The sequence below is a fragment of the Musa acuminata genome, chromosome BXJ2-10 (genome assembly GCF_036884655.1).
Source record: "Musa acuminata AAA Group cultivar baxijiao chromosome BXJ2-10, Cavendish_Baxijiao_AAA, whole genome shotgun sequence".
Lineage (NCBI taxonomy): Eukaryota > Viridiplantae > Streptophyta > Magnoliopsida > Zingiberales > Musaceae > Musa > Musa acuminata.
In genome coordinates, this window is record NC_088347.1 from 33,177,404 (window position 1) to 33,201,775 (window position 24,372).

Sequence of the window (24,372 nt, forward strand, 5' to 3'; positions counted from 1 at the left end):
ATATCCGTTCCTCACTTGGTAGAAGACTTGCACAAAATTAACGAGACCAACATTGTAAACACTGAGAGAGAGGTTTAACATCAATCCTATTAAGCAAGCGCACCTGCTTCACTGCAAGAAATAAGGGAATCAGTCGGTCAGCAAACTGTGCAGCTTTAATTCCCAGCATAGATTGCCACCATGGCATCTCATGAACAAGGATGCAGCTTTAATCCTTTATCACCATGATCACAAAAGACGATCTTATAATGCACATGCTGTCAATTTGTTGGCACAAGTAATCCACAAGATTACGAGAAGCTGAAACAAAATTCAGGTTAAAATTAAAAACATCTACTCGGTTAAATCTCTCATCCCATCTAATATGGAACAGCAACATACACAAGCACTAGAGAGACCACAAAATAACTGCCACTAGCAACTAATGATGCTGTCTACAGTATTACAGTGGCCTTGTCAAAACTTTCAAGAGTTAATTGCATGTGGACTATACAAAAATAGCAACGGTGCTATCTACCTTACAATCTGCAAAGTAAAGCTACATAAGGGCTTGCGTTTACCCCTCTTTTATCATGGGAATCAAAGTACGGCCAAACATATTATAAGCCTTACATGAGTTCCTACACCCAGCTCATGACTTCATCACCAGTCTCGTGGCTTCTTGATAGGCAAATGATACAATACAATCATCTCGGGACTGATCCACCAATGCGACAGTAGTGCGAAAATGGAAGTGGATTTGAATTTACCCGAGGAACAAGTGAACATCAACTATTAATCATATAGAAACTCAAGTTTGGCCCTTTCTCTTGCGCTTCTTCCCAGCCAAAGCCTCACTCTCTTGTACCTTTGGTGTTGTATCTGAGCGCACCTTAACCAATGTCTCGGATTCTCGAACTTTAGCTTTCCCCTTCTCGGAACCAACATTGGACTTCGATTCACTACCAGTTTTCGGAGTGGTAATGCCTCTTGATTTAAGGCCTGTCTTTGTGCTGTCTGCACTTGATTTACCTTTTGGTGCATCCTTTTTTACCTTGCTGCTAGCACTGAGACCACTATCAGTTGACCTGCCTGTGTACTTGGGAGTGCCATCCATGGATTTTCTGATTGACTTGTGGGCATTATCCTTGGACCCACCTCTGGTTTTAGAGGTAGCTTTATCCTTGAAAATACCATCCTTGCTCTTCTTATCATCGTCCTTGATCTTAGCGCCAGATCTAAAACTACCATCTTTGGGTTTGCTTGTTGCCTTCTCTTTTAATTTACTTGAAGTGCTGGGGTTATCGTCAAGGTTTGAAACAGCAGCTTTAGGTGGCCTACCTCTACGGTGACTGCTGGATGGTGAGCCATTGACAGCCAATCAAAATCATTAAGATCGTGTATTAAAAATCATATAAGAATTAGATAAGCCCAATTACTATCATTAACCTTTTTGCAGGTGTCTCGATAATTCTTTCCTTTTGGATGGAACTTGAACTTGTCTTTGTTCTCTTGCTTCTCGGCCTGGTTCACATGGCAATACTGAACATCAAACACCAAAAAATAGGCATAGATATAACAATATTTGGTCAGTATTCACAGAATCATGTTACCATTCAACGTTTCAAATTCTTTTACAGTTCTCTAAAAATAATGCCCAATTTCTGAAAAGCTTATGCTATTAGCAAGCAATACAAATCAAACTAGGAGATGATCAAATTTCATGAAACTTCTGGAATAGCCGATTAGCTAAAATGTTGCACAAATAGATTGAGAAAATTCCGAGTAAAGGTGCTATTAAAGATAAAGAAAGACTACAAAAGACCAGTAGAAAAACTGAAGAAGGAATATAATCACCCTCGGTTCATCATAGTATAGTCTATGATAGAGACAAATGGTGTAAAGGATACATGAAATCAGCCTCAGAAAGTCAGGAAAAATGCTTATTACTTTTGAACCCCAAATGCTGAGATAATGACAGAAATAAGAGTACCCTCTTCATCGCTACTGTTAGTACTAAACCTTCGGGACTGACCAATGTGTTGTTTGAGTATGCTCAATAGGTTTCTGAACACAATTATTCAGAATGCATAAAAAAATATGATTACTAAAAACAAGCATCCAGTGAGGGAACGCATGTAGAGGAACTGATAACAGAGTAATAAGAGACTAGACCTAGCATATTTCCCTGAGAGAAATCATGACTACAAATGAACATGAATAATAAACAATTTCAGCTTGATTAATGTGGTGGAATTAAGTTTCATAACAAAAAAATCAAAAAAGATGAAAATGAAAGATCCATACTTGCAGAAATGTGGAGAAGTATTAGTTACACAAAAGCTTCCACTAAAAGTAATACTTACTCTTCTGAAGAAGCATCAGGATCAATCGAGACTTGTGCTTGTTCCTGCAGATCAAATCGGCAAAGTTAGCATGAAAACGCAACATACAAAGAGAGATTTGGAAATTCTGACCAACCGCGTGTATCTTGTTGTTTTTAACAATTTCCCAACGTTCTTTCTTCAACAATAATATCTCTACATCACCATCATTATAGATGACCTGGATAGCATAAAATATCATACAGTAAAAGGACTACAGGACCAACAGAAACTAGCATCCTTTAACAACAATTTACCTTATGCTTTTTTGAAGTATGATCATAAGAATCAACAACACCATCATAAAACCTGCAGAAAAGAAAATATCTAAGAAATGGGAAAGCAACACATTTTTCAAATGACAAAAGTCTAAGAAGCAATACAACTTTTTAAAGTACAGCTAATTCCTAATTTCACTGTACTTGCCAAAACCATTTAAAAAGTACAAGCTAACTCAGAAAAAAGTCTATAATTTCACATTAGCCAAATCTCCGATTCTATTACGTGTCCTAGACATCCTTAGATATAGTATAGCATAAGGCCAACAACTGCATAATTGAGAGGGGTTAAATATATAACCATGTTATGTCCTATGCTGTTGCTAATATTGCAGATGAGGAAACCACATTGAAAATCAATCTGCAGCACGAACCACAATGGACCGCAACAAGTTAACACTGTTTTGGAGGGGGAGATAACACAGCAGCAGATATTTTTATCTTAGAAGCACAGATTATTTAATTCATTGATATAGCAAATTTGTGTCAACTTCCTTTTGTCATGTTATGGTTTGATTATTAGAATATGATGAAATTATAACTGAGGTCACAGATCAAATGATCTATGATATGTGAAAATCAAATGAATCAGCTAGTGATGTATGGATTACTTAATAAATCTAATCAGGAAAATATCACATTCATAATCATGAAAAGTAATACATCCAACTACCACCATAATGTAGCCAATGATAGAAAGGAAACCATTACAGAAATACACACCACCTAGAAAGAACACAATTATCATTGTTGATGCAAAAATGTCATCAACCACAAAGAAAACATCCATAAGATTGTGTTTCCAAAAGAAAACTGTCAGTAGGAAATCATCTCTCAATTAATTATAACCAGCATAACATTTTTCAAAATTTATAACAAACAAGCACTTTGCTTCAAAACAAATCTTGTCCAACAGTTTCACCACATCAGCTAACAGCAAATGTGACAATAAAATCTCACTCAAAAACAAAGAGTATTAGTTTAAAAATTATGATATGCTTACTTCTTATCCATGGGCCACCATACTCTGATTGTGGAACCAACAAGGCTTTCATCCATTTCTTTATTGAGGGTTGGTGTTTCAGAAATCTACCATGAAAGAAGACAAAAAAATTAAGATCTTATGGGCTTTCAAGAGTAAAATGATGTATGATGACAGGAACATTAGAAAATTATAAAAACCAAAATCACAGAGATGCAAAGTCTAATATTAAATGCTGAGCAATGTCAAAGAAACAGTCTGACCAAACATACAAGAAGCAAGAAAAAATAGCTATTCATCACAGCAACCACAAACTAGTTCCATGATGAGGAAAAATATTATGTAGCAAATAAAACTGCTGCTACACAAAACAAAAACTCCAAATACCAAGGGACCTATATTATTTACATGTACTAGAGACAATGATCACAGGAACAATTGCCTTAAAATGGTTCCAAACTAAATAGGTCCCAAGTTCACTATCTGCCCAAATTGGGACTTCTTACCAAAGAAAGAAAACAGACTGGATCAAAGCCTTATATGAGTGGAAACTCCAGCTGCCCATCCCCCTCCTCTCTCATACTCAGACAACAGTGAAACATCTGCAGTTCAACTGCTCAATAAAATCAGCTACATTCATAGTTCTTTATTAGGCTTCACATGTAACCTACAAATCCTACTACTCCAATAAGATGTGAAGTGTTATTCAATTGTGTATCATATTAACCTCCAACAACAATAAAGCAGTAGGTCCCAACTATTTGAATATCATGTTAACCACCAGGAACAATAAAACCCTAATACCTGCAACTTTCCTAGAGGAACCACAACCCAAATGACTGTCCAATGGAAGGGCCCGAATGGTCATACATCAAGCATGCTCTATGAGGTTCCATTCTTCATAGCTAATCCCCAAGATTGAGCAGTTACTCGTAAATCATAACAATCACTCATGAAAGTAAAACAATTTTCCAGAAGATGATAAGCTTAATCACTAATACAATACCTTCATTGATCACTTTTGCTAGTTACTCCAACAAATGACTTGAAAATTATATTTAAAAGAAAAGTTCAATCAGCAACCATCATAAGTACTTCCATAAGCTGCCATGAATACAACAATAAATTGCATTTTCGTACCCATGAGTTTGCCGACATTGCACAAAAAAGTGACACTAGATATGCCCATTGAAGCTTATGCTCGAGAACTTCCAAGTCTCATAAGCATGACAACCAAACCAAGCTATAAAAGACATGTGCCCACATAATTCCCTAGAGATTTATACACTCTCATTTATACATAAACAGATCACAAAATATGACCAGTGCAATGTTGTCATAGATGTAATATTGGCGGCCTATGTAACTGCCGCTGAATGCACATGCTGCTATTTAAAATATTCTCCTATATGTAATGAACATCTTCGCACAATGGTCATCCTTCCTCCACACCTTAGTTATAGTGTTCTCCTAAAATTGCCTTGATCTCAACCTAGTTATAGCATCCTCCTAAAATTGCCTTAGTCTTTAGGTGATTTTGTTGCAGACTTTAGGAGATCATTTCATGAATGAGATGCCAAAGGCATACTAGTCTGTTGAATATCCAACTTACGAAAATAAAAAAAATGTTATACAGCACATTTATGATAACAAAGCACCAAAGATTAAAGAGCATACAGATTGTGATGACAATATCTACCAAGAAGACAGCAAATAGGATAATGAAAAAACACACATGTGAAAGAAACTCAAAGTTTCTTTCAGAAAATGATGCAAGATCATTATTCAAAGATGCATAAGGCTAAAGCAACGATTGTGCTAAAACATGTTTCTTGTTAACATTGCTAAAGTGAGAAATCCATAAAAATAATAGAGAGTCTGGCCTATGACAAGATAACCTTTAAAACTGGTTCTCCAGCTGTATCCTTTTTGGCCTTGAGACTGTCTTGTTGTTTAATTTTGGATGTTCGGAGTCTTTGTGATGAATCTCCATGATCAGACTTACCGATTGAACCCTTTCTACTAGTTTGCCTTTGGGATTTTCCTTCAGAGTCTATTGTCACAATTGCAGGCTTCTCAATGTTATCAGAATCACCAATACCATCCGATTCCTTCAAGTCAGAATCTTTTGTCAATGAAGTTTTGTTCCCATTATCAGACCCCTTCTGTTGCAAAGGGGGAACACATCGCTCAGCTGCTCCACTGCCTCCAGGCTTTGTTGCAGCCAGCTTTGATCTAGGTCGACCTCGTTTTCGTCGAGTTGCATCAGGAATCTCTGATTTGGACTGCGATGAATCTTTAACAGCTCCACTGTCTGCTCCAGGAGGTGACAGGTCATGTTTACTGGATGGTTCCTTGTTCTCAAGCGAGCCATCTATCAAGAATGATTAGAAATATTTTCAGATTGACCAAAAAATTTGTTTTCTTGCACCCAGTTTGCATGGATTCAAGATCCAAAAACAGCTTCTGGTTTTGAAACAGAGAACCTAGTTACCTGAAACAACCCTGTTTGGTGCAGTGCCCCTTTCAGATTGATCACCGTGATAAGAAGGTTCAGGCTTCTGTTCTGGAGAAGATGGTTCCACTGTTGATTCACCATTACCGATCTGAACAATACCATTGCTCGTCACAGACTTTGACGATTTCTCTGTAATAGTAATTTCTTCAGGACAGCCTGTTGCTTGTTCCATCTTTGCAGATCCCTGAATTAAAGAAGATTTGGGTAGATAAATTACAAAGTTCTTCATACAACAGCAAGATGCAGGCTTCCAAAACACATATTTAAGGCATCTACCTCAGCACAAAAGAGCGATGAAATCTCAAGAAATAAAGTCATGTTTTATTAGTATAGCCAATATTTGAAAAAAGTTTCTCATAAAGCAAACGGATTAAAATTAGAGCACTGACTGTGCACTATTAAAGTTAACTGCTACTAATTGGCTATGAGCACAAACACTACAAAAGCTATTTATGTATGCTGTTATCACATAGAAGCTTATGTAATCACAGAAAGGAAATATAGTGCTTGCGAGAGAGATATTAAATATCATATAACTTGGCCAATCTAGTGGGCAATGACATAAGATACTCAAAAAACAAAAACTTATATCAATCTTAAGGTGCCATGAAGTACAAAAATAAATAAAACAAAAAGGCTTCACAAATCACTATTAGTTTTAACTGCAATACTGTAATTTTCAACAACTTACATTTGAAAAAGAGATAACCTCACAACATAATCAGTTTTGAATTTTGTTCTTAATTTTAAAACCATAAATTTCCTCCAGATCTACAAAATATGGATAACAAGAACAGAAACTCCTAAAATCAGCAGCAATGTCAATATCTTGAACTTCTAGTTAGTAAGCTAATTTTAGAATACTCAGAAAGCTCTCATGGTTCTATCATGCATGCCCAAATTTTTGTGTTGAAAATTGCCAAAAGTAAAATAAAATTCCGACTTATGAAGTATAAAAAAGTTGACGCACCACAATTTCACCGGAAACATTTGCATCATTTTGCTCCACACCATCAGAATTTTCTTGGCATATGGAGGCTACAACTTTCCCATACTTATTTAAGGGACTGCCAATGGATTGGGTTAATTCCACAATATAAGGTTTTAGTTTCCCAGCACAATTACTGATCACTTTCTCACTCAGCCTGTGTACAACAGGCAAGATATCCTGACGACAAACATAAGCCAGATCAGAGAAAGAGTTGAAAATCACTGAAACCAGTGAATGATAGGAGAGAGGAATTTACTTTATTATCAGTTTTTACACTATCCAGAAGGCACAAGATTAGATCTGAGGATATATCTTCACTCTCTTCTAAAACAAGTGTCATAATCATCTCCATTGAAGAAAATATCTTCTCAGAATGATTTGGCCTGCAATAAAATACAAATCAGCCTCTAACTGTTATCTTGGAATAATAATGGTAAAATCCACCAAAATTAGAAATACAACATCAATCACTTATAAGGATCCAGGCAAGGTATTAACAGAAATATACATAAAAGAAGGTTCTTTATATGTAATAGAAAATTATGGTCAATTATCTAACTGCAAATGCACAATTAAAAGCTACAATTAGATAAGCAAAGTGTCCATAAAGAACATCTACATTAAGCAGAAGTCGCCAAATCAGAAACCTCGACAGCAAAGTTTCATGAAAATAGCAAGTTCAATAAAAAAATAAATGACTGTCAGATATCTACAAAAATGAAACTATTCTAAAATAATTTTAGAACACCTCAATTGATGTTAGGGTCATCCAGACCTAAGATTTTAAAATCAACAAGATTCATGATAAGGCACATTACTATGTTAGCTCAGTAACTTTGCCCATCTTATCTAAAACACAATCTTGCACCAAATAATAGAGGTTGGCACCAAGCACAGTTCAGAGTAAAAGGATACCTTGGAAAACTCATTTAAACATCACTTAACATTAAAAGCACAATCTCCATGATATTGCTGACGATTACTGAACCTACCAATCATCAATAGTTTATTCACAAATTTTGTACAAAATAAAACATAATAAATGACCCATAAAATTGGAGACCACTAATAAAGGAATTCAAGGCTTCTTGAATACCTTCTGTAAAATTATGTTTCATATATGTATGTGGTTCAAACATAACATCTGGTCTTAGTAAAAAGAACACCATGGTTATTAACCATCCAATGCAATCCCTAGCAGTGATGCCTAGTCTAGGCCAGAAAGAGGCAAAACTTACATAAATTTATTGAGAACATAATATGATACAATTTGAAGGTATATGGAAGCATAAAACATGTATCTTGATTGTTAAATTTATATGAAAATGGCATCGAGTTACAATCAATGACAGGGTTAGTTGCATCTACAAAAAAATTGAATAAGACCACACAATTGTGCTATGAATGCTTCTAAATGCCCTCTATATATCAACAATTACAAACACATTGAAGTTCTTTTAATGAAACTAGAAACTAAAGCTTCCCTTATCTCATGATCCTTTTATAAGGTGGAATAGCAACAAGAAGCCATGTAAGATAACTGGCTTTTGGCACATAAACAAAAGCCTAGATTCCCCTCAAAAGCACCATGCACCTACCGAGCGGTGTGCCCATGGCAACATTGTTAAGGGACCAAACGCATATGATAGGAACAGTAGATTACTAATTGCAAGTTGCTGCAGTGATCAGGAAATAATAGCAAAAAAAAAATGAAAGTAACTTCATCACCTTATCGTATTTAGGAAATATCGGAACATTTCCAGAATCAATGAGTCGCACTCAAGATCCAACATTACAACACACGATCGAACTTTAGCAACAGTTTCAAGAATGGAAACTCTTTTGGGAAATGAATGACTTGACATATCGTCCAAATTTTCAAAGGCTTCAACAATCCTCTGAAATATCTCCTGAACATTTTCAAGACGAGTTGAAAATGTTACCAACACAAAATTAAAATATGTAAACCTACAATCAACTAAAGGGTAAAGTGGCACACAAATACAGAAACACTAACCTTCATTAGATCATCATCATACGGAGCCTCAGGGGCAGTTATTCTTGTTATTTCACTAATGCATGATGCAACAGCCACTTTCACATCTATATCTGAATGCCCGAGCAACTCCTTAGCCACCAATGCTTTCATTGATGGCCTGAGTGCATTTGACATTGACTGGGTTGGTGATTGTTCCACTCTTGATAACAAACTCTCAGTTTGCTGCAAAATGAGAGATCAGGGTGATGTAAAGCAACATGGCATATAAAAGAAAATATATAGACTGAACAAAAAAAGCACATACAAGTTCCATGATCAAATTTGATGATTCCTTGAAGGTGAAAAACATTGATCCACTCTGTAATTTTAGATTGATTTCAAATATGTGGACCAAAATAAAGGCTGCATATAAATATCTATCAGGTTACAAAAAAAATCTTCATATTCAGAGGTGGCAACCAAGTCTATAATTTTAGAATGAATTCATATACACAAATCAAGGAATGTAAACAGATACATATCAGGATACAGAAAAGTAATCCTCATATTCAGTGATAGCAGTCAAGAAAGCAAATTCTACAGTTTCTATACAGCAAGCAATGCACCATCAATATGAACAGTAATAAAGCTTTAAAAAATTACTGCTACTTTGGCAACCTGCAAGGACGAGGGTCAACTTTTGCTTTATTTATGATATCTGTTGCAAAATCATTCAAGCAGGAAAATACATAGCCATGACGAGTGCTGCTTATCATTTCATTCACAAAATTCCACTGGGTCTACCTGTTTAACAATTTGTTAATTGCTATTTTTTCTTTCTTTCCTAGCTATTGTCAGTTTCAGACACTTAAATATCTGTCCTTATCACAGATGAACCTCCCTCACCACACACACTACATAGCTAATTACAATATGATGATAGTTTCCCACAAGCATGTTGTTATATCAGACAAGCAGTAATAATTTTCAAGACGATTAGATTCTCTCTGAGGTAGTTACGTTGCACAACAAAGAACAAAACACAAAATGAATCAACATTAGTTTGACCTGTACTTCTTCATAGAAAGAAAGTAATTTGCTAAGTCTAGGCCAATAATAGAAAGATAGTAATCTAAGAGCCAACATCATCATAAAGGACCAAAATATCACCATTATTTTCACCTGTACTTCTTCATAAGTAACATATTTTAAAGGTATTTCATACTTTCCTAGAGTTCATCACAAGTCAAATTTGAATGATGTCTTTATCGTGATGAAACATGTTTGAAGGGAAATAGACTGATATCAATTCTCAAATCCTCCACTTAGATAGTAATAGAATGATAACAGTCAGAAAACATATCATATTAAAACCACCCATCAGCAGGCAACCATTAACCATCTGGTAATGGACGAAGAAACAGAGATGGACAATGTGTCCCGTGTACATACAGTATTTGATGAGAAACCAAGTTAGCTTTTAACACCCTCATGACTGTCCAAAAACAACATTTTTCTACTTCCACAAACACCCATCAGTAGGCAACCATTACTGAAGAACCCTGGAGCACAACAGGTTGCATACAGCGTACAAGAAATAGTTTAAACTGTACATCATGGTAAATGACGAATGTTTGAGTAACAATGCCATGAACAAACAACCAAAATTTTGTAGACGGCAAACGATTAAATAAGCAAGCACCGCCTGCATCTGTAAACCCATAAATGAGGATACTATTACTGGGCACATGCATGAAACAAAAGCTATGCTTAAACTGTGCTTACAGTCAGCATGTTATCAAACCTCAGCAACAGAATCCATCAGATGGCAAATGCAACAACAAACCCTACCTTTGGATTGACAGAATATGGGAACAAATAAAATAAAATTTTGGCAGAACAATTGGAGAGAAGGCTCATCATCAAATGTTATTTTTCGGGATGAAATCTGGAGAAACCAATAAACAATAAAGAGGCCTAGAGCTTACATCGAGTAGCGGAAGGAGCTCGTCGACAGCAGAGGGAGGAGAAACAAGCCTGCTCCCGACCTCCCGGAGCCGATCCTCCAGCTCCTTCTCCTTGCTGACCATCGATCCAAGCTTCAGATCCAGAACTCCTCGATTTTCCCAAGGCCTTATGCCATCAAAATCCTAAAAGACAAAAAAGCCCGGGAACCCAAATCGATTATACATGGAACTAAGTTTTCCGTAACCCGAGAAACGATTTATAGTTCAAATCTAGGGTTTCGCTGGCTCGGACGGCCAAATGATTAAGGGTAGGGTTTTGATTCTTACCTCTGCTCACCTACTCGAGGGTGCTCTATTTCGCATCGATTCGATCGACCGTCCGCGAGTGATGACTGAGGCGGAGCGGACCGCGAGGAAGAAAGGGAGGTCTGCTTAATGAGGTGGGAGAGGAGAGAGAAAGAGAGAGGGGATGGACCGAGAGAGAGAAAGAGAAAGAGGGTGGTGGGTGGTTCGTTTGAAGCGAAAGCGGACTCGTCGGTGACCGAAGGGAGTTTATGCAATCGGATTTACCGTGGGTTCACGTCCGCCACGAGCTCACTATAGTCCCATGTCCCATGCCCTTGAAGCGGTTGGGTGGACCGTTTTGTGGGTTCGATGTGGCCTCCGTAACTAGAATCATTAGTTTCTTGCGTGCTAATGATTTACATATAATTAAATAATTGATAGATCTAAATTTAAATCCATATATAAACATCTTGTACACGGTTTAACATGTCTAGAAATAAGAATTTAGTCTCCAAAATGTGTATTTCTTCTTAAGAGAAAATATGATAAATTATTTGTTACAACAGGCCTCTCTCTAGTAAAGAAACGTGTATTTCACACACCCGATTTGTTCTTACCCGAATTTCGTACCTGCTTACTGATTAGGCACTTTTGTTGTGCTCCACAGGTGGAATGATGGCGGCTTCCCGACCACAACGCAGTAAAGCTGACAAGCGGTAGCTTCAACGGGTAGTCAAAAATAACAAAAGACAATAAACCACGATGGTGGCCGGGTGAAAACGTTTTCTTGTTTTGTTTTCCGATTGAACCGGCTTCGACCGGCTCTAATAGGCCGACTCACTGTTGAAGGTGCTACATCCGTCACAGGCTAGATCTATATATATAACGAGAAAAATGTGGAGGCGTTCTTTGAGATAGCTTCTTTGATCAGGGAAGGTTGAGCACGAAACCTTATCGATGGAGCCACAACGGAAGAAGCTCGAAATCTTCGTTCGAGCTCCCGATCTCGGCCTCCCCTCCCGGTTCCTAACCCTCACGCCCGATCTCACCCTCCGTCGCCTCAAGCTCGCCTTCCTCCCCCGATCCTTCCCGCAAACCCTCGCTCTCGAATCCCTCTTCTTCGACCTCGGCGGCAGGCCGCTGCCTGATTCCTCAACCCTCGATGCTGCGGGTGTCTTTTCCAGCTCGTCCACCGTCCTCGATCTCCGTCTCCGTCTTCGAGGCGGCGGCGGTGATGGCGGAGCCACCGGCGCCGAGTCCCGCGATTGCTACCTCAACATGTACGCCATCAAGAAGCCCGACAAGGTGGATCCGAACGAGACCCGGCTATCTAAGTGGACGACCTGCGCGCTTTCCGCCGAGCCTCTTGCCCCGCCCGTCGTTGTCGACCGGCTTGGCAACCTCTTCAACAAGGAAGCCCTAGTTGAAGCCCTCATCCACAAAAAGATCCCCAAGGAGTTTAGCTATATTAGGGGTTTGAAGGATATGATCCCGGTCCATCTTACTCCGAATCCGAGCGCCGTTGCCTCCGAGACGAAGTTTGAGTGCCCGATTACTGGCCTCGAGTTCAATGGGAAATACGGGTTCTTGGTGCTTCGTGGGTGCGGGCATGTTTTGAGTGCGAAGGCTCTCAAAGAAGTCAAATCTTCTGCTTGTTTGGTTTGCCATAAGGAGTTCTCGGAGTCAGATAAGCTTGTCATCAATGGAAGCGCTGATGAGGTTGCAGTGCTGAGGGAGAGGATACAGGAGGAGAGGGGCAAATTGAAGGAGAGGAAGGAGAAGAAGGCCAATGCATCCCTAAGTGGCAAGAAGCATGCTGGCGATGAGAATGGCGGGATCTTGGAGAACGGAAGGAAGGAAGGAGGTGCAAAAAGGTTCAAGGCGGTGGATATGGTTCCAGCCAACGCAACAAAGGAAGTTTATGCATCGATTTTTACATCTTCGAAGAAATCAAACTATAAGGAGACTTTCAGTTGCAGATCGCTTCCACTGGGCAGGAACTGATTCTAGATGGGCCACATGGTATCTTTGCTTGAAAGGTTATTCCTTTTATCATACTGTTATTCTTCTGTAATTTTCCAGACGCCGCATCATCGAATAAGGTTCTGCTGTCTTCTCATATGCCCTAGTGTTTATGAATGATGTTTACATGGCACTTTGTCTTTCGGTGCTAAATATTGATATGCGACATTGATGTTTGTGTCTCTTGAATGAAAATTTACTAGCATGTTTGGGCATTTACTTTTTGGAATTGAATGGAATGTATGGTCATGATGATTTGTTTTTTTTCCACAAACATGGGTTTTTAACATTTTTTGCTAGAAGCATATATTGACAGTTATATTTAATCTGTGAGGCACTGTAAAATACCAAAGTTTCAAAAGTTAGTAGTAAGTTCAGTGGTTGAAGGTAATTAAAATTTTACCTTAAGATTATTTTATAATTAGAACTTAGAATTCCAGTTGAATTACACAAACCAATGACAAACCAATTGGCTGATTGGAAACCCGGGAGTGCTAGGTTTTTAGAGGTTAAGGTCATGTTTATGCAAATTGACCTTTTTATCTTGTATTAGGATGCTTTCCAATTTGTACAGATCTGATTATTTCTCGGATTCTCATACCTCCCCATCCTAATCTTATGCATATGTGTGAAGGAGGTTGCAATGACAAAAAGTAAGGTTTTATAAATATTTAATAAATGAAAGAAAACAAGCCCACAGTTTTGCTTCAGACCAATGAATCAAGTGCTCTAGTATACACTGCCTTTGTACATATAGCTTTCTTGTTTGTGAGCCAGACATGAGAAGAGTTTTGAAGTCAAGATCTTCTTCAATTCTTATGGACCCAATTTCTCCTCTCATTCTGACCTGTCCTATTTGTACTTTTCAATGAAGTCCAAAGTGCATATCTGCAAAGACCCATGCAGAGTGTTCTGCTTGAGGTGATATACATTTTATTTTCCTTTCAATAAAGAGGCTTTTTGCAAATATTCATTTATATGTATATGTATATTAGTTTTTGGAAAAAACAACTGCCATGAACTCCTCTGTTAAGTTTCTTCCTAGCAGAGGTAGGGCAGCTCGGGGTGTTTGCTACTTCATAGGTGAAGTTAAGAGACAGTGGGGATAAAAAGGAAGGTTGCCGTGTATATTAGGTTGAAGGAAGCCTGACCTTCCTTTTGGTTCAACTGTTTAAATTATCCTATTCAGCATATGTTATTGATAGCTTTGAGTTGGTTTATTAGTTTTTTATTGGTAATATATTCATCTCATGAAACATTAATATAGGATTCTCATTAATTTCCATTGATGTTCAGGCATTACAATCATGTGTATCTATTTCAGATAGATAAGTTACAAAATTTAGTACTCATCTAATATCCTGATGCTGATTAAAGGTAGATGCGGATATGTTTTTTATCAATCTGCTCTGTTTCTCTATTACTAGTGGGGAAATAGAATTTAGCGACACAGACTGTTAGTTCTCATTTCTGCCAAGATGCATGTGGCTTTCTTTTCCTCCATTCTCTGAACCTCCTTGGAGTACATGCAAGTTGAAGAAGCTGTGATGATAAAAAATTTCACATTCCATGTTAATGGGATAGGATATTCTAATTTAATATGGCAGTGAGGATCAGGTTTGGAAGATACAGCTGCTTTCGATAAATTTGTTTTTCATGATGACATGGCGGTTTGGATGATATACTATTTCACAAGCAATTGCAGCAGCCGTTTGTTAAGAGAGAAATAGAAGAGGCAAAACAAGGTCGGTCTAATCATCTCTAATGGTCTGAGACATGTCTGAGCCACCTTTTGGTCTCATTATATTTCTGAGATATCTTTTATCAGTAGCATTGCTTATAGTTGGTCTCCGAGGGCATCACAATTGCCAATTTCTTTCTGTTATATCATGAGAATGGTAGGTTTCTCATTCATGATTGTGGTTAATATCCTGTTATATCATGAGAATGGTAGGTTTCTTATTCATGATTGTGGTTGTCTACCACTCTAATTGGTAATCCTAGAATGGTATACCGAAAGCATTCTAGATTTGGGGGGCTATGCATTTTTGTGATGCCATCATGCCAATTCTACATTTAATAGAATTCTAGATTTGTGATGCCATCATGCCAATTCTACATTTATCCATTCATCTTAGATACCTTTAATAGAGAATTATATTTTTATGATTGTAGTAAGAGGATTTTGACACATACTCCTTGACATCTCTGGCGAACTAAAAGAGGAGGGGAGATGGCCATGATGCTTTTAGGGTGTCTCGAGGGAGGAAATCTTGAGCTTTCTGATTTCATGTCAGAAGTAGTAAAGAACATTCAAAATTGTTAACTAATATGATACGCTTGCATACTTAATCGAGTGTCTTTTTATCTTTCTTCTTATCTTGTTGTTGAACTACAGGTGTATTGTTTTACTCTTTTGCAAGGCTTTCCATCTCTTGATATTGATATATTTATTCTTTTCCAGGTCTGTCGAACCTCTCTGGATGTAGAGCTTCTATGGATGTAAGCTTTATTATTGTACTTTGAGAAGTTTAAGTACGTTGCTGAAATTTTCAATATAGATGTGAGGAGACGAGAGAGCGAGCCGAGAAGACAACAGCAGTATGGGAGCGACGAGGCCGTCACCTGCCCCATCCTAACATCTTCTTATTCGATTCTGCACGCTTCCACTCGTAAAGAATCGTATGTATGTCGTAGACGACTTCCAATTTAATATGTTTATGAGCTAATCGGAGGATGTTTGTTGTATTACTTACTGGCTTACTGCTTCAGCCGTTAGGATTAATATTGTATCCGACATTGCATAAAAATTTCTGTTGAAATCAAATATGTTTGACGTGCATACGTTCGGAAGGATGCTTAAAATTTCCATAAATATAATTTATTACATATTAATGGAATATTGCTAATAATCTTTTTCGAGCACACGTGTAAATCCGAACGCCGCACAACTGTTCACCCAACAAGCTAACTCACGTGAGTGGTAACTACGAAACCTCAAATAATGTTACTTTACATAGATAATATATATAACCATCTGAATCCTCTGTTATCTGCTTTCTCAACATAGAACTTAAAGAATTGGGGGTTTGTTGGAACCCCTATCGAATCCTATCAATTTTTCAATACCAAATTTACGACTATTCCGACCAAAACTAATATTAGCTTTGTGACCCAATACCTCATGCAACCAGAATATATAAACTAATGAAATTTTCCACTGTTATGCATTGTTGAACATTATGTTATTGGATTATCGTTTCAGCTACCGGACCTGTTTTGATGATATGACCGAATCAGTATATATCAGTGCATATCGATGTTTCATGGGGGAAAAAAAAAAGAAAAAGGAAAAGGTCCACAGAGGAAGAGTCATTCCCGAGAAGCAATTAGAGCAAAGATTGTTTATGGCAATGGTGTGTAGAGGTCATGACAAGTGGAGTTTGTCGTGTGTGTCATGAGATATCGTGACAAACGAAATTGAGATATCAATTATAGTGAGAATTCACAATGAAAAATGAAGCTCACGACTATATGAATTCACGATGAAAAACGAAGCTCACGACTATACGAGAAACAAAGGTAGGCGAAAGTGATTAAGGTTAGAGGTTTTCTTTTTATACGACAAACAAGACCAAGTATGCATGTACGTGCCATCCGTTTTGCATCGGTTCAACGAAATGTTATTCCTTGCAACAATGGTCCAAAATTATTGATTAATTTTATTTTTTTCATCGAAATCTTAATAACATGATTCCAAATCATGACTTCTTAATTGTGCACGCTGCTCGTCAACCAGGAGACCAGAATATGTCAAATTCATTATCTCAATTTTTGAGATAGAATAAACAAAACATGTGTCACCAACTACATTCAACCATATCTGAACCTCCAAAACATCAGCACAGACAATCTGAAAACTCCCAGCTCGATGCATTCTGATTTCATATTGGTAGGAATCGGTCAAGCACACCAAACCCATAAAAAAAAAAGGCCAAACAAGAATAGATGATATTATATAAACTGGCATGAAGCATGTTCATATAACTGAACATGTTCCTCGTTTATACCTATTGTCCACATACAACAAGCCATTAGAAACACTTGGGGTTTCGCTTCAACGCAGAAGAACCAATGTGCTGGTTTCCATTGCCAAGGAATTTGCTTACTGTTTCTGAAACAGAACATTCTCACGATCAAGTTCAATCTTTTCGCCAGCCACTAAAACCCAGGTCTCCATGATTTTTTCCACCTGGCCATCCAGAAACTCAACAATGGTGAATGCACGAACGGTCCCGTTTTCGGAAGTTTGGAACTGATTTTGTTCTTCCATCGAGCTTCCTGAGCCATTTACCAGTATATGTTTCACCCTTGGCACGATAGCAGCATTCAGATAAATGGTGTTGTCGGCACCGACTGCAATCATCTTCCGAAGTCCGTTTCCATAGGCTAGTGCCTTATGCATGTGGCCAAATATGACCAAAGGGATCGGAATCTGTGTGTCTCTCTGCAAGTCAGATATTGCTTGGGCAAGATCTGCACGGAAAAGCTTATAAACTTTCATGGGAAAGACATAACTGCTTATTAAGGTCCTAATATCCAAGCTGTGTGGACACTTATAGTAGCTTGACAGCCAGCAGTATGAAGAAAGACCAGAACAAAAAGGAGACACATGGACAATATAGTAATTTCAAAATAACCAATATAAAGCATCTACCTGGGTCGCCATGGTCACCACCACCAAAAATCCAATCTCTTCCGCATATATCACTTACTTTTGATCCTAATCCTGCAATAGAAGTCCAAATTTTGGATTAGGAAGATCTAGTCATAAAGAACTCTTGGATGCTTGAGATTTGATAGCTCGATGAACCTGTAGGACCATTATGTGCAAGAACTATAACACTATGTCCTTCGGGTGTCCCAAGAGCAGCTTCATAGATTTTCTTTGCACTTTGTTCCATATCATTGACCCCATACCTGAACAGGAGGGTATGTCTGTCAGATACTCATTTATGATCAAGAAGAATGAACCATTGCATATTAGCAAATCCATCGTACATGAAACTTGTGTAGGAAGCTCTATATGTACATCTGGCATCTAGATCTTTGGTATGGTAAATTACTTGACTTATTTTTGTAGTATATAGACTGATTTCATAATTACTGATAAGCTGTGGGTTTATATCGCCCTACATAGTGCCAGCTACGCCACTCTCTACTATCTACCATTGACACTATCCTGCTAGGTGCCCCTCGCACGTTCTTGTGGCATTCATTGGTTTCAATTGAAATCAGTTGACCCATCCCAACACCATATCGTACAATGTCACTAACATGGATGACCATTCGAGTAGAGCACTCATCCTCAAGGATCCCTCGTTCTTTTGTCGCTAGTCTACAGATTTCTGTCTCTCACATTGCACACCCTTTTCTCCCCATTCCACAGTGCTATCTTTGGTCCAATATCTCTGTCTCCTAAATATCCCGTCTCAACCTCAGTTCTGACAAATTCATTGGCAACAAAATCCACTATGTGGAATTGCAAATGGATAAGAAAAACAACAACAAAACACAATAGTGGCTACAGGTAAATTGAAGCAAGACCAAACTGGAAAACATAAATTTCTGGATGGGTTCATGTTTCACTAACCTAGAAGAAAGAAGCTTCGGTCGAAATAATCTGTCACCACCACAAGAAAACGGACGTCCCCCAAGAACACAGAGCTTTAACATTGGAAAGTCCAAATGACAGTAGCCAACATGCTCATCTCCAAAACTGGGAATAGAAAATGCATTTGAACATTCAAAATATGAAGAAGAGAATTAGTTAAAACACTTGCACGATGAGAAAAGTAAAGGGTATAGTTAAAGCTTACATATGCAACTTAAATGTATAAGAAGCCTTTTACATTAACTTACAACCAATTAGAGCATCAGCAACTTGCTCAAGAGAGATCAGTGACACTAAATGTCCATGTTATGAACACAAATAATTGGGAACAATGGCTTTTTGTTTTTCTTCTTCTTCTATGAAATGTCTGCAGCCCTGTTCGCATCAGTATAGGCGGTTTTTAAACCATGCTTGAATCACTTGCACGATGCAAAGCTAATTCTTTGGAGCATATTGATGCAGAACCTTTAGTTTCTTTCTCTTTAGCTTGACAACTTTGATTTTTGATACTTTAGAATATGTTCATTTGCAAGACATAATTTAATATTCTTAAAATTGTTGTTCAAATCCACTTGCAATATGCATTTACCTAACTATATCACACTGAAATATGCATGTCTATTAAATACCCATACTCTCAGTGTCTTTTTAAAGTTTCTTTCTCTCTTGTCTCCATATCATGCTCCTTTTGATTATACTCAAAGGAATAACAAGCAGCAAGCTTAGAATGAGTTAGAATTAATGCAGCATAAATTTAAGTGTTATTTCTCAACTTAGCATCTGACATTACACTAAGAAAACAGAAGAGCCTTTAGACAAAACTGTTTCCTCAAAAAAGATAAAAAACAGTTCTTTACCAGACCATAGCAATGCACTAGCTGAAATATATGAATGGATTAAACTGTTGGCAAGTAATAAGATGTCTTGGTACAGTATTGCCTCCCAGAAACTATCAGAGTCGGTTCTATAAGCCCTTATATCATCTTTTACCTTTAAAGCTTTCAATCAGAATCTATATAAGGTTGTGACTTGAAGCTATAGAAGCATGAATTTCCAACAAAGTATTTTCTTTACAGTCAGTTTGAACATGACAAAGACATTAAAGCAATGACAGCAAATAAACATCTTAGCTTCTTATCGGCACATCAACTACAAGTGTAATGTACAAGGAAAAAAAAAAAAAAGAAGAAAAGAAAACAGGTTGGAATAAGAATGGCTGAGATGCCACAGACAGAAGAATTACCACTCTAGCTGAAGATGGACTCGGTCAGTCTTCCTGAAGGCCAAAACAAGAGTGTGAATAACACAAAATTCCTTCAATAAGTTGATAGAGATCTATTGTAGCTAGGACATAACTGCACTATCCATGATAAAACCACAAAAGCTTACTTCTCTGAAAACTTTTGAGTAGTCCAGCAATCATGGTTCCCCAAAATTGCTGCTTTTGGAAACTTAAGACTTGAAATGCTTCTAACAAGTTCAACATTCTCATTTCCAAAATCACCTGAAGAAAGAGAATTTACAGTTTCTTGAGAATCTTATCTTACAGAGCAGATCAACAGAAGCATAAAATTACATCATTTTCAAGTAAGTCATATAAAGAAATAGACATGCCTGTGAAGAGTACCAAATCTGCCTGCATATCATATATAAAAGCGTGTTAGTTCAATCATGTATCTATGGCTTGATAAGAGTACAACATGATGCAGTTTCCATCTAGGTTTCTCATTCATTGATCAGAAACAAGATATGAACTTTAAATTCTGAAACCTGTTTACAGCGGACATGTAAGAGGACTGCACAGAGAGACCAAGAACTTAGGAGACAGTAATCTGACAGAAAGGACTAAATATTTATTTCAATGTGAGAATTCACAGGAGCACTTTTATACAGTTCTGTTGCAGATAAGTTGGGAATATATTTTCATATTGGTTATTTATATTTTATAAAATAATTTAAATTCCATTTCTAGCTACCATATATTATTTTGACCAAGTATACTTTTTAATCAACTCAACACATGTTTCACACTTCCACCAATGTGCAAACTCAGATCAAGAAGCCCCAGTAAGTTGAAGAGGAGTTGATTTCATGCCAATTATTCTTTTTGGCAATCAAAGGAAAACCCAAATTTCCCTAGACGTCAAGACAATCAACATGTTTAGAAAGCAACCTAAAGTCTAATCAGTAACAGCATAGTGAAGACTGAATAGCTTTAGTCTCAAACAACAAACTTATCCTGACTAGGTAGGAGCATGATAGAATTAAAAGAATTGGTGCATCATGCTATGACAAAAAATATAACCACATGCTCACGTATCACACCAGCACAGTAGAGTCAGTATATACTATGTACCACAGTACATAATGAGGCCGAAGCACTAAATTCCACTTCTTGCACACCAAAGTTTGAGTGTGTATTAATTTCCAAAATGGTACCAGATTCTAGGCAAGCAAACTCTCAGCCCAGAGGCCAACTAGCCAGTGTCACATGGACATAAATGCATGTACTGATACAAATTGTCTGACTCAGAAAGCCAACAAATAGGACATTGTTTATGTACATATTCATATGTAAAACAAACAATACATCAAGACAAAGAAATATAAAAATAAAGAGAACATACAACTGACAATGAAAAAAACAGTTTATAAACATATTTAATAAATAAGATGTTTCAAAGAATTAATTCTAAAAAGCAAATAAAAAAAGGCTTGTATAGTCTTAATAGTGTAGTGATACAGACTGCAGAGCAGCAGCAGCAGCAGATTAATCCCTTGCTTCCTAAATCAGAACAAGCAAGGCCTTGTCTGTTCAACTCAAGTAGGTTAGACACATCTGATTATGACCAGACACCGGTACATAATTATTGTTTGTGAAAGTTATTATGAGAGCAGAGTCACTCTCTACAAACCAAAGAGTTTGACTGGTCTTGGTAAGTAACCTCAGTAGAGCAACAAAACAGATCAACAAATCGAAGAACTACTGGTACAACAGAAAGCTATTACTAAAGTTCTCGGTAACACAATATGATGGCATTATGAAAAGGGAGTATCACAAACTAGAAAACGGGAACCGGAAAAGTACCTGTAGAAAATGAAGAGCTTTTGAGTCTTCTTCCAATTCCCAGTAATCGTGCTACAGTAGCAATTGTCAAAGAAATGTTACCAAAGGAAAAACATAAGCTGCATCTCTTTCAAATGTTCAGGTTAACATTGTACTTTCAAAGGTCAAAGAAAAAGGATTCTTTTCATCAAACAATACGTGCAGTGACCACAATCAAGTCAACGTGAACCCTTAACGACCAAAATTCCCCACAGAAACCTGACCTACGATCATTTATGGCTGAAGAACGAGGCCATAAACAGTAACCTCTGGTTGGAGAGAACAGATCCCAAATGGAAGGGCCAAAACACACCGATGCCTTGACGCCAGAAAAATAACTAAAATCAAGCACCAACGGCAGTGAAAATCCAAAATTATCGGAAGAATCGTAGGCCGGCATGGAAATCCCGACAAGAGAGCTCACCACGTCTCCGACGACCGCGATCCTGAGGGGACGCGACATGGCGAAGCGATTAGGGGCTGTGGAAGCGACGGAAGACGCGGTGGCGGAGGCAGTGGTGGAGAAAGGGGAGGCGAAGAAGAGGAGGAGAGGGGAAGCCGCCGAGTAGTTCCTGGATGGTCCGACCGCCGACGCGCGTAGCATCGGTTACCACCCCAACCTTCTCCGGGATAGGAAGAGGTGGCATCAGCGGTCATCTTAAAGCAAATAGAGAGGAACACAACAAAGGACATCCAGATGATCCAAACCATCAATTCTCATGCCAATCGCACAAGACGAGCCGCATGACGTAAAGGAGATTACGAATCCCTTCTAAATATTGTATCTTCTCGAAGATAATTCCATTTTCAGATTAGTAGTAAACTCTAGCTATCAGGATCTCAGATCAATCATAAATTCAAAAGGAAAAACTTGCCGCTCATATCGTCTGAGGTTGCATCCACTATCAACCCATCTCTGACGGCCTTAATCGATTGCCATGCCCATCTCCTTCGTAATATCTGATGGAACAAATATATCATTATCTATAAACCATCGCCAATTATGTTGAGGAGAAAAGGAACAATATAACAAGAGAAGGGAAAAGAACGGAATGAAGAAAAATGAAAGTAAAGAGAGAAGAAGAAAATAGGAATGAATTAGTCTTTCTTTAGGGGTGAACGGAGGATTAGATTGGGTGACCTAATATCTCTTCTCTTTTTTTTCTTTTTGATTGTTCACATTTTTCACCTTTAAAGCTAATTTTAATCCTTATATGTATCTAAATAATATCTTTCTTTTTTTTTTACTTTAAGGCTAATAAGAGATCATGTAATACTATTCGAAATATCTTTCATCATTCTTACTAACCAAATGATTAATTTATCCAAATCAAATATTTCCTTCATTTGTAATGTTTTTAGGTTTAAAAAGAGGTATTTTTCTTTTAAGTACGTGGAGACTATTATTGCTTCTAGAAAAATTACTAAGTCTCACCTCTTAGGTTTGGTGTAAACTTTTATTAATAGGATTGGGAGTTAGGTAGATCGTGTCATTCTAATTAATTCTATGTTGAACTCTATTCTTCTTCGTCTATTGAGTATAATTTGAATGTCAAATATTATCCTCGATAAGGTTACGAGATCCGTTAGAAAATTTATTCTCGAACGTGTCAAATATTATCTTTTGAATCGGAAGATGCCAAAGCAAATCATATGCAAGGCTCTTGGGTGATAAGAAAATTTGATTATAAATATTTTACATTTTTTTTTTTTGAAGAGAAGAGTGGTCATCTCAGTTGGTCAATTTTTTAATGCTCTGATCGATGGAGCTCATTTTGTAATTTTATAGTTAGCTAATATAATTTTGTTTCTTAGAAAAAAAATTTGTGTTTCTTTTGAAAAAATAAAGAAAAGATGGGAAAAAATAGAAAATAGGAAGAAAAAAAAAAAGGGAAAACGGAAGAGGATACAAAATATCAAGAAAAAAAAACATATGAAAAAACCATCCATATCATTTTTATTTTTAATTTTTTATGACTATTAGTACCACTGTAGGGCCACACCCAACGGGGGCTGAACGGACCCAGCGCCTACTATGAGGGCTCCCCTCTCAACCCAACGTTACCCGTACGCGGATCTGAACCCAGTTTCACCTTGGTCTAATCATGACCGTCCATTGCTTTTAATTGTCTCAAATTCAACGGGGAAAGAAATAAAGCTGGGGACCCCACTGTGCTCTAGAGAGCCGCACTCGACCCGGGACGTCTG

The 24,372-nt window shown here is 37.5% G+C and overlaps 3 protein-coding genes across 9 annotated transcripts; 1 reads left to right on the top strand and 2 right to left on the bottom strand.

Annotated features, from left to right (window-relative positions):
- Positions 1-389: 389 nt before the first annotated feature.
- Positions 390-11,603, bottom strand: LOC135585179 (sister chromatid cohesion protein PDS5 homolog C-like). Of its 3 annotated transcripts, none has more exons than XM_065129837.1 (15): positions 11,405-11,603; positions 11,099-11,260; positions 9,436-9,489; positions 9,150-9,353; positions 8,861-9,042; positions 7,389-7,515; positions 7,112-7,309; positions 6,118-6,325; positions 5,522-5,997; positions 3,645-3,730; positions 2,621-2,672; positions 2,461-2,544; positions 2,346-2,389; positions 1,429-1,503; positions 390-1,331 (listed from the first exon to the last, which is right to left on the bottom strand). In XM_065129837.1, exons 2-15 carry the CDS (start codon positions 11,198-11,200, stop codon positions 791-793), a joined length of 2,433 nt encoding a protein of 810 aa, XP_064985909.1. In that variant the 5' UTR covers positions 11,201-11,260; positions 11,405-11,603; the 3' UTR covers positions 390-790. The 3 variants fall into 3 exon arrangements, with proteins under 3 accessions (XP_064985909.1, XP_064985907.1, XP_064985910.1); XM_065129835.1 differs by having other exon boundaries at positions 390-1,334; XM_065129838.1 differs by lacking the exon at positions 9,436-9,489 and having other exon boundaries at positions 390-1,334; positions 11,405-11,602.
- A 657-nt stretch (positions 11,604-12,260) lies between these two features.
- On the top strand, positions 12,261-16,226 carry LOC135625277 (uncharacterized). Of its 5 annotated transcripts, none has more exons than XR_010491961.1 (3): positions 12,261-13,384; positions 15,849-15,886; positions 15,946-16,226. XR_010491961.1 is itself a non-coding variant. In XM_065129840.1 (2 exons), the coding sequence occupies exon 1, from the start codon at positions 12,320-12,322 to the stop codon at positions 13,364-13,366; it is 1,047 nt and encodes a 348-aa protein (XP_064985912.1). In that variant the 5' UTR covers positions 12,261-12,319; the 3' UTR covers positions 13,367-13,384; positions 15,849-16,226. The 5 variants fall into 5 exon arrangements, 3 of the variants coding, with proteins under 3 accessions (XP_064985912.1, XP_064985911.1, XP_064985913.1); XR_010491960.1 differs by having other exon boundaries at positions 12,262-13,401; XM_065129840.1 differs by having other exon boundaries at positions 15,849-16,226.
- Positions 16,227-17,373: 1,147 nt separating this feature from the next.
- On the bottom strand, positions 17,374-22,852 carry LOC103969096 (uncharacterized). Its single transcript, XM_009382525.3, has 9 exons — positions 22,589-22,852; positions 22,147-22,197; positions 20,673-20,694; positions 20,448-20,562; positions 20,302-20,334; positions 19,038-19,163; positions 18,258-18,364; positions 18,102-18,173; positions 17,374-17,920 (listed from the first exon to the last, which is right to left on the bottom strand). The coding sequence occupies exons 1-9, from the start codon at positions 22,766-22,768 to the stop codon at positions 17,550-17,552; spliced, it is 1,077 nt and encodes a 358-aa protein (XP_009380800.2). The 5' UTR covers positions 22,769-22,852; the 3' UTR covers positions 17,374-17,549.
- Between the last annotated feature and the right edge of the window lie 1,520 nt (positions 22,853-24,372).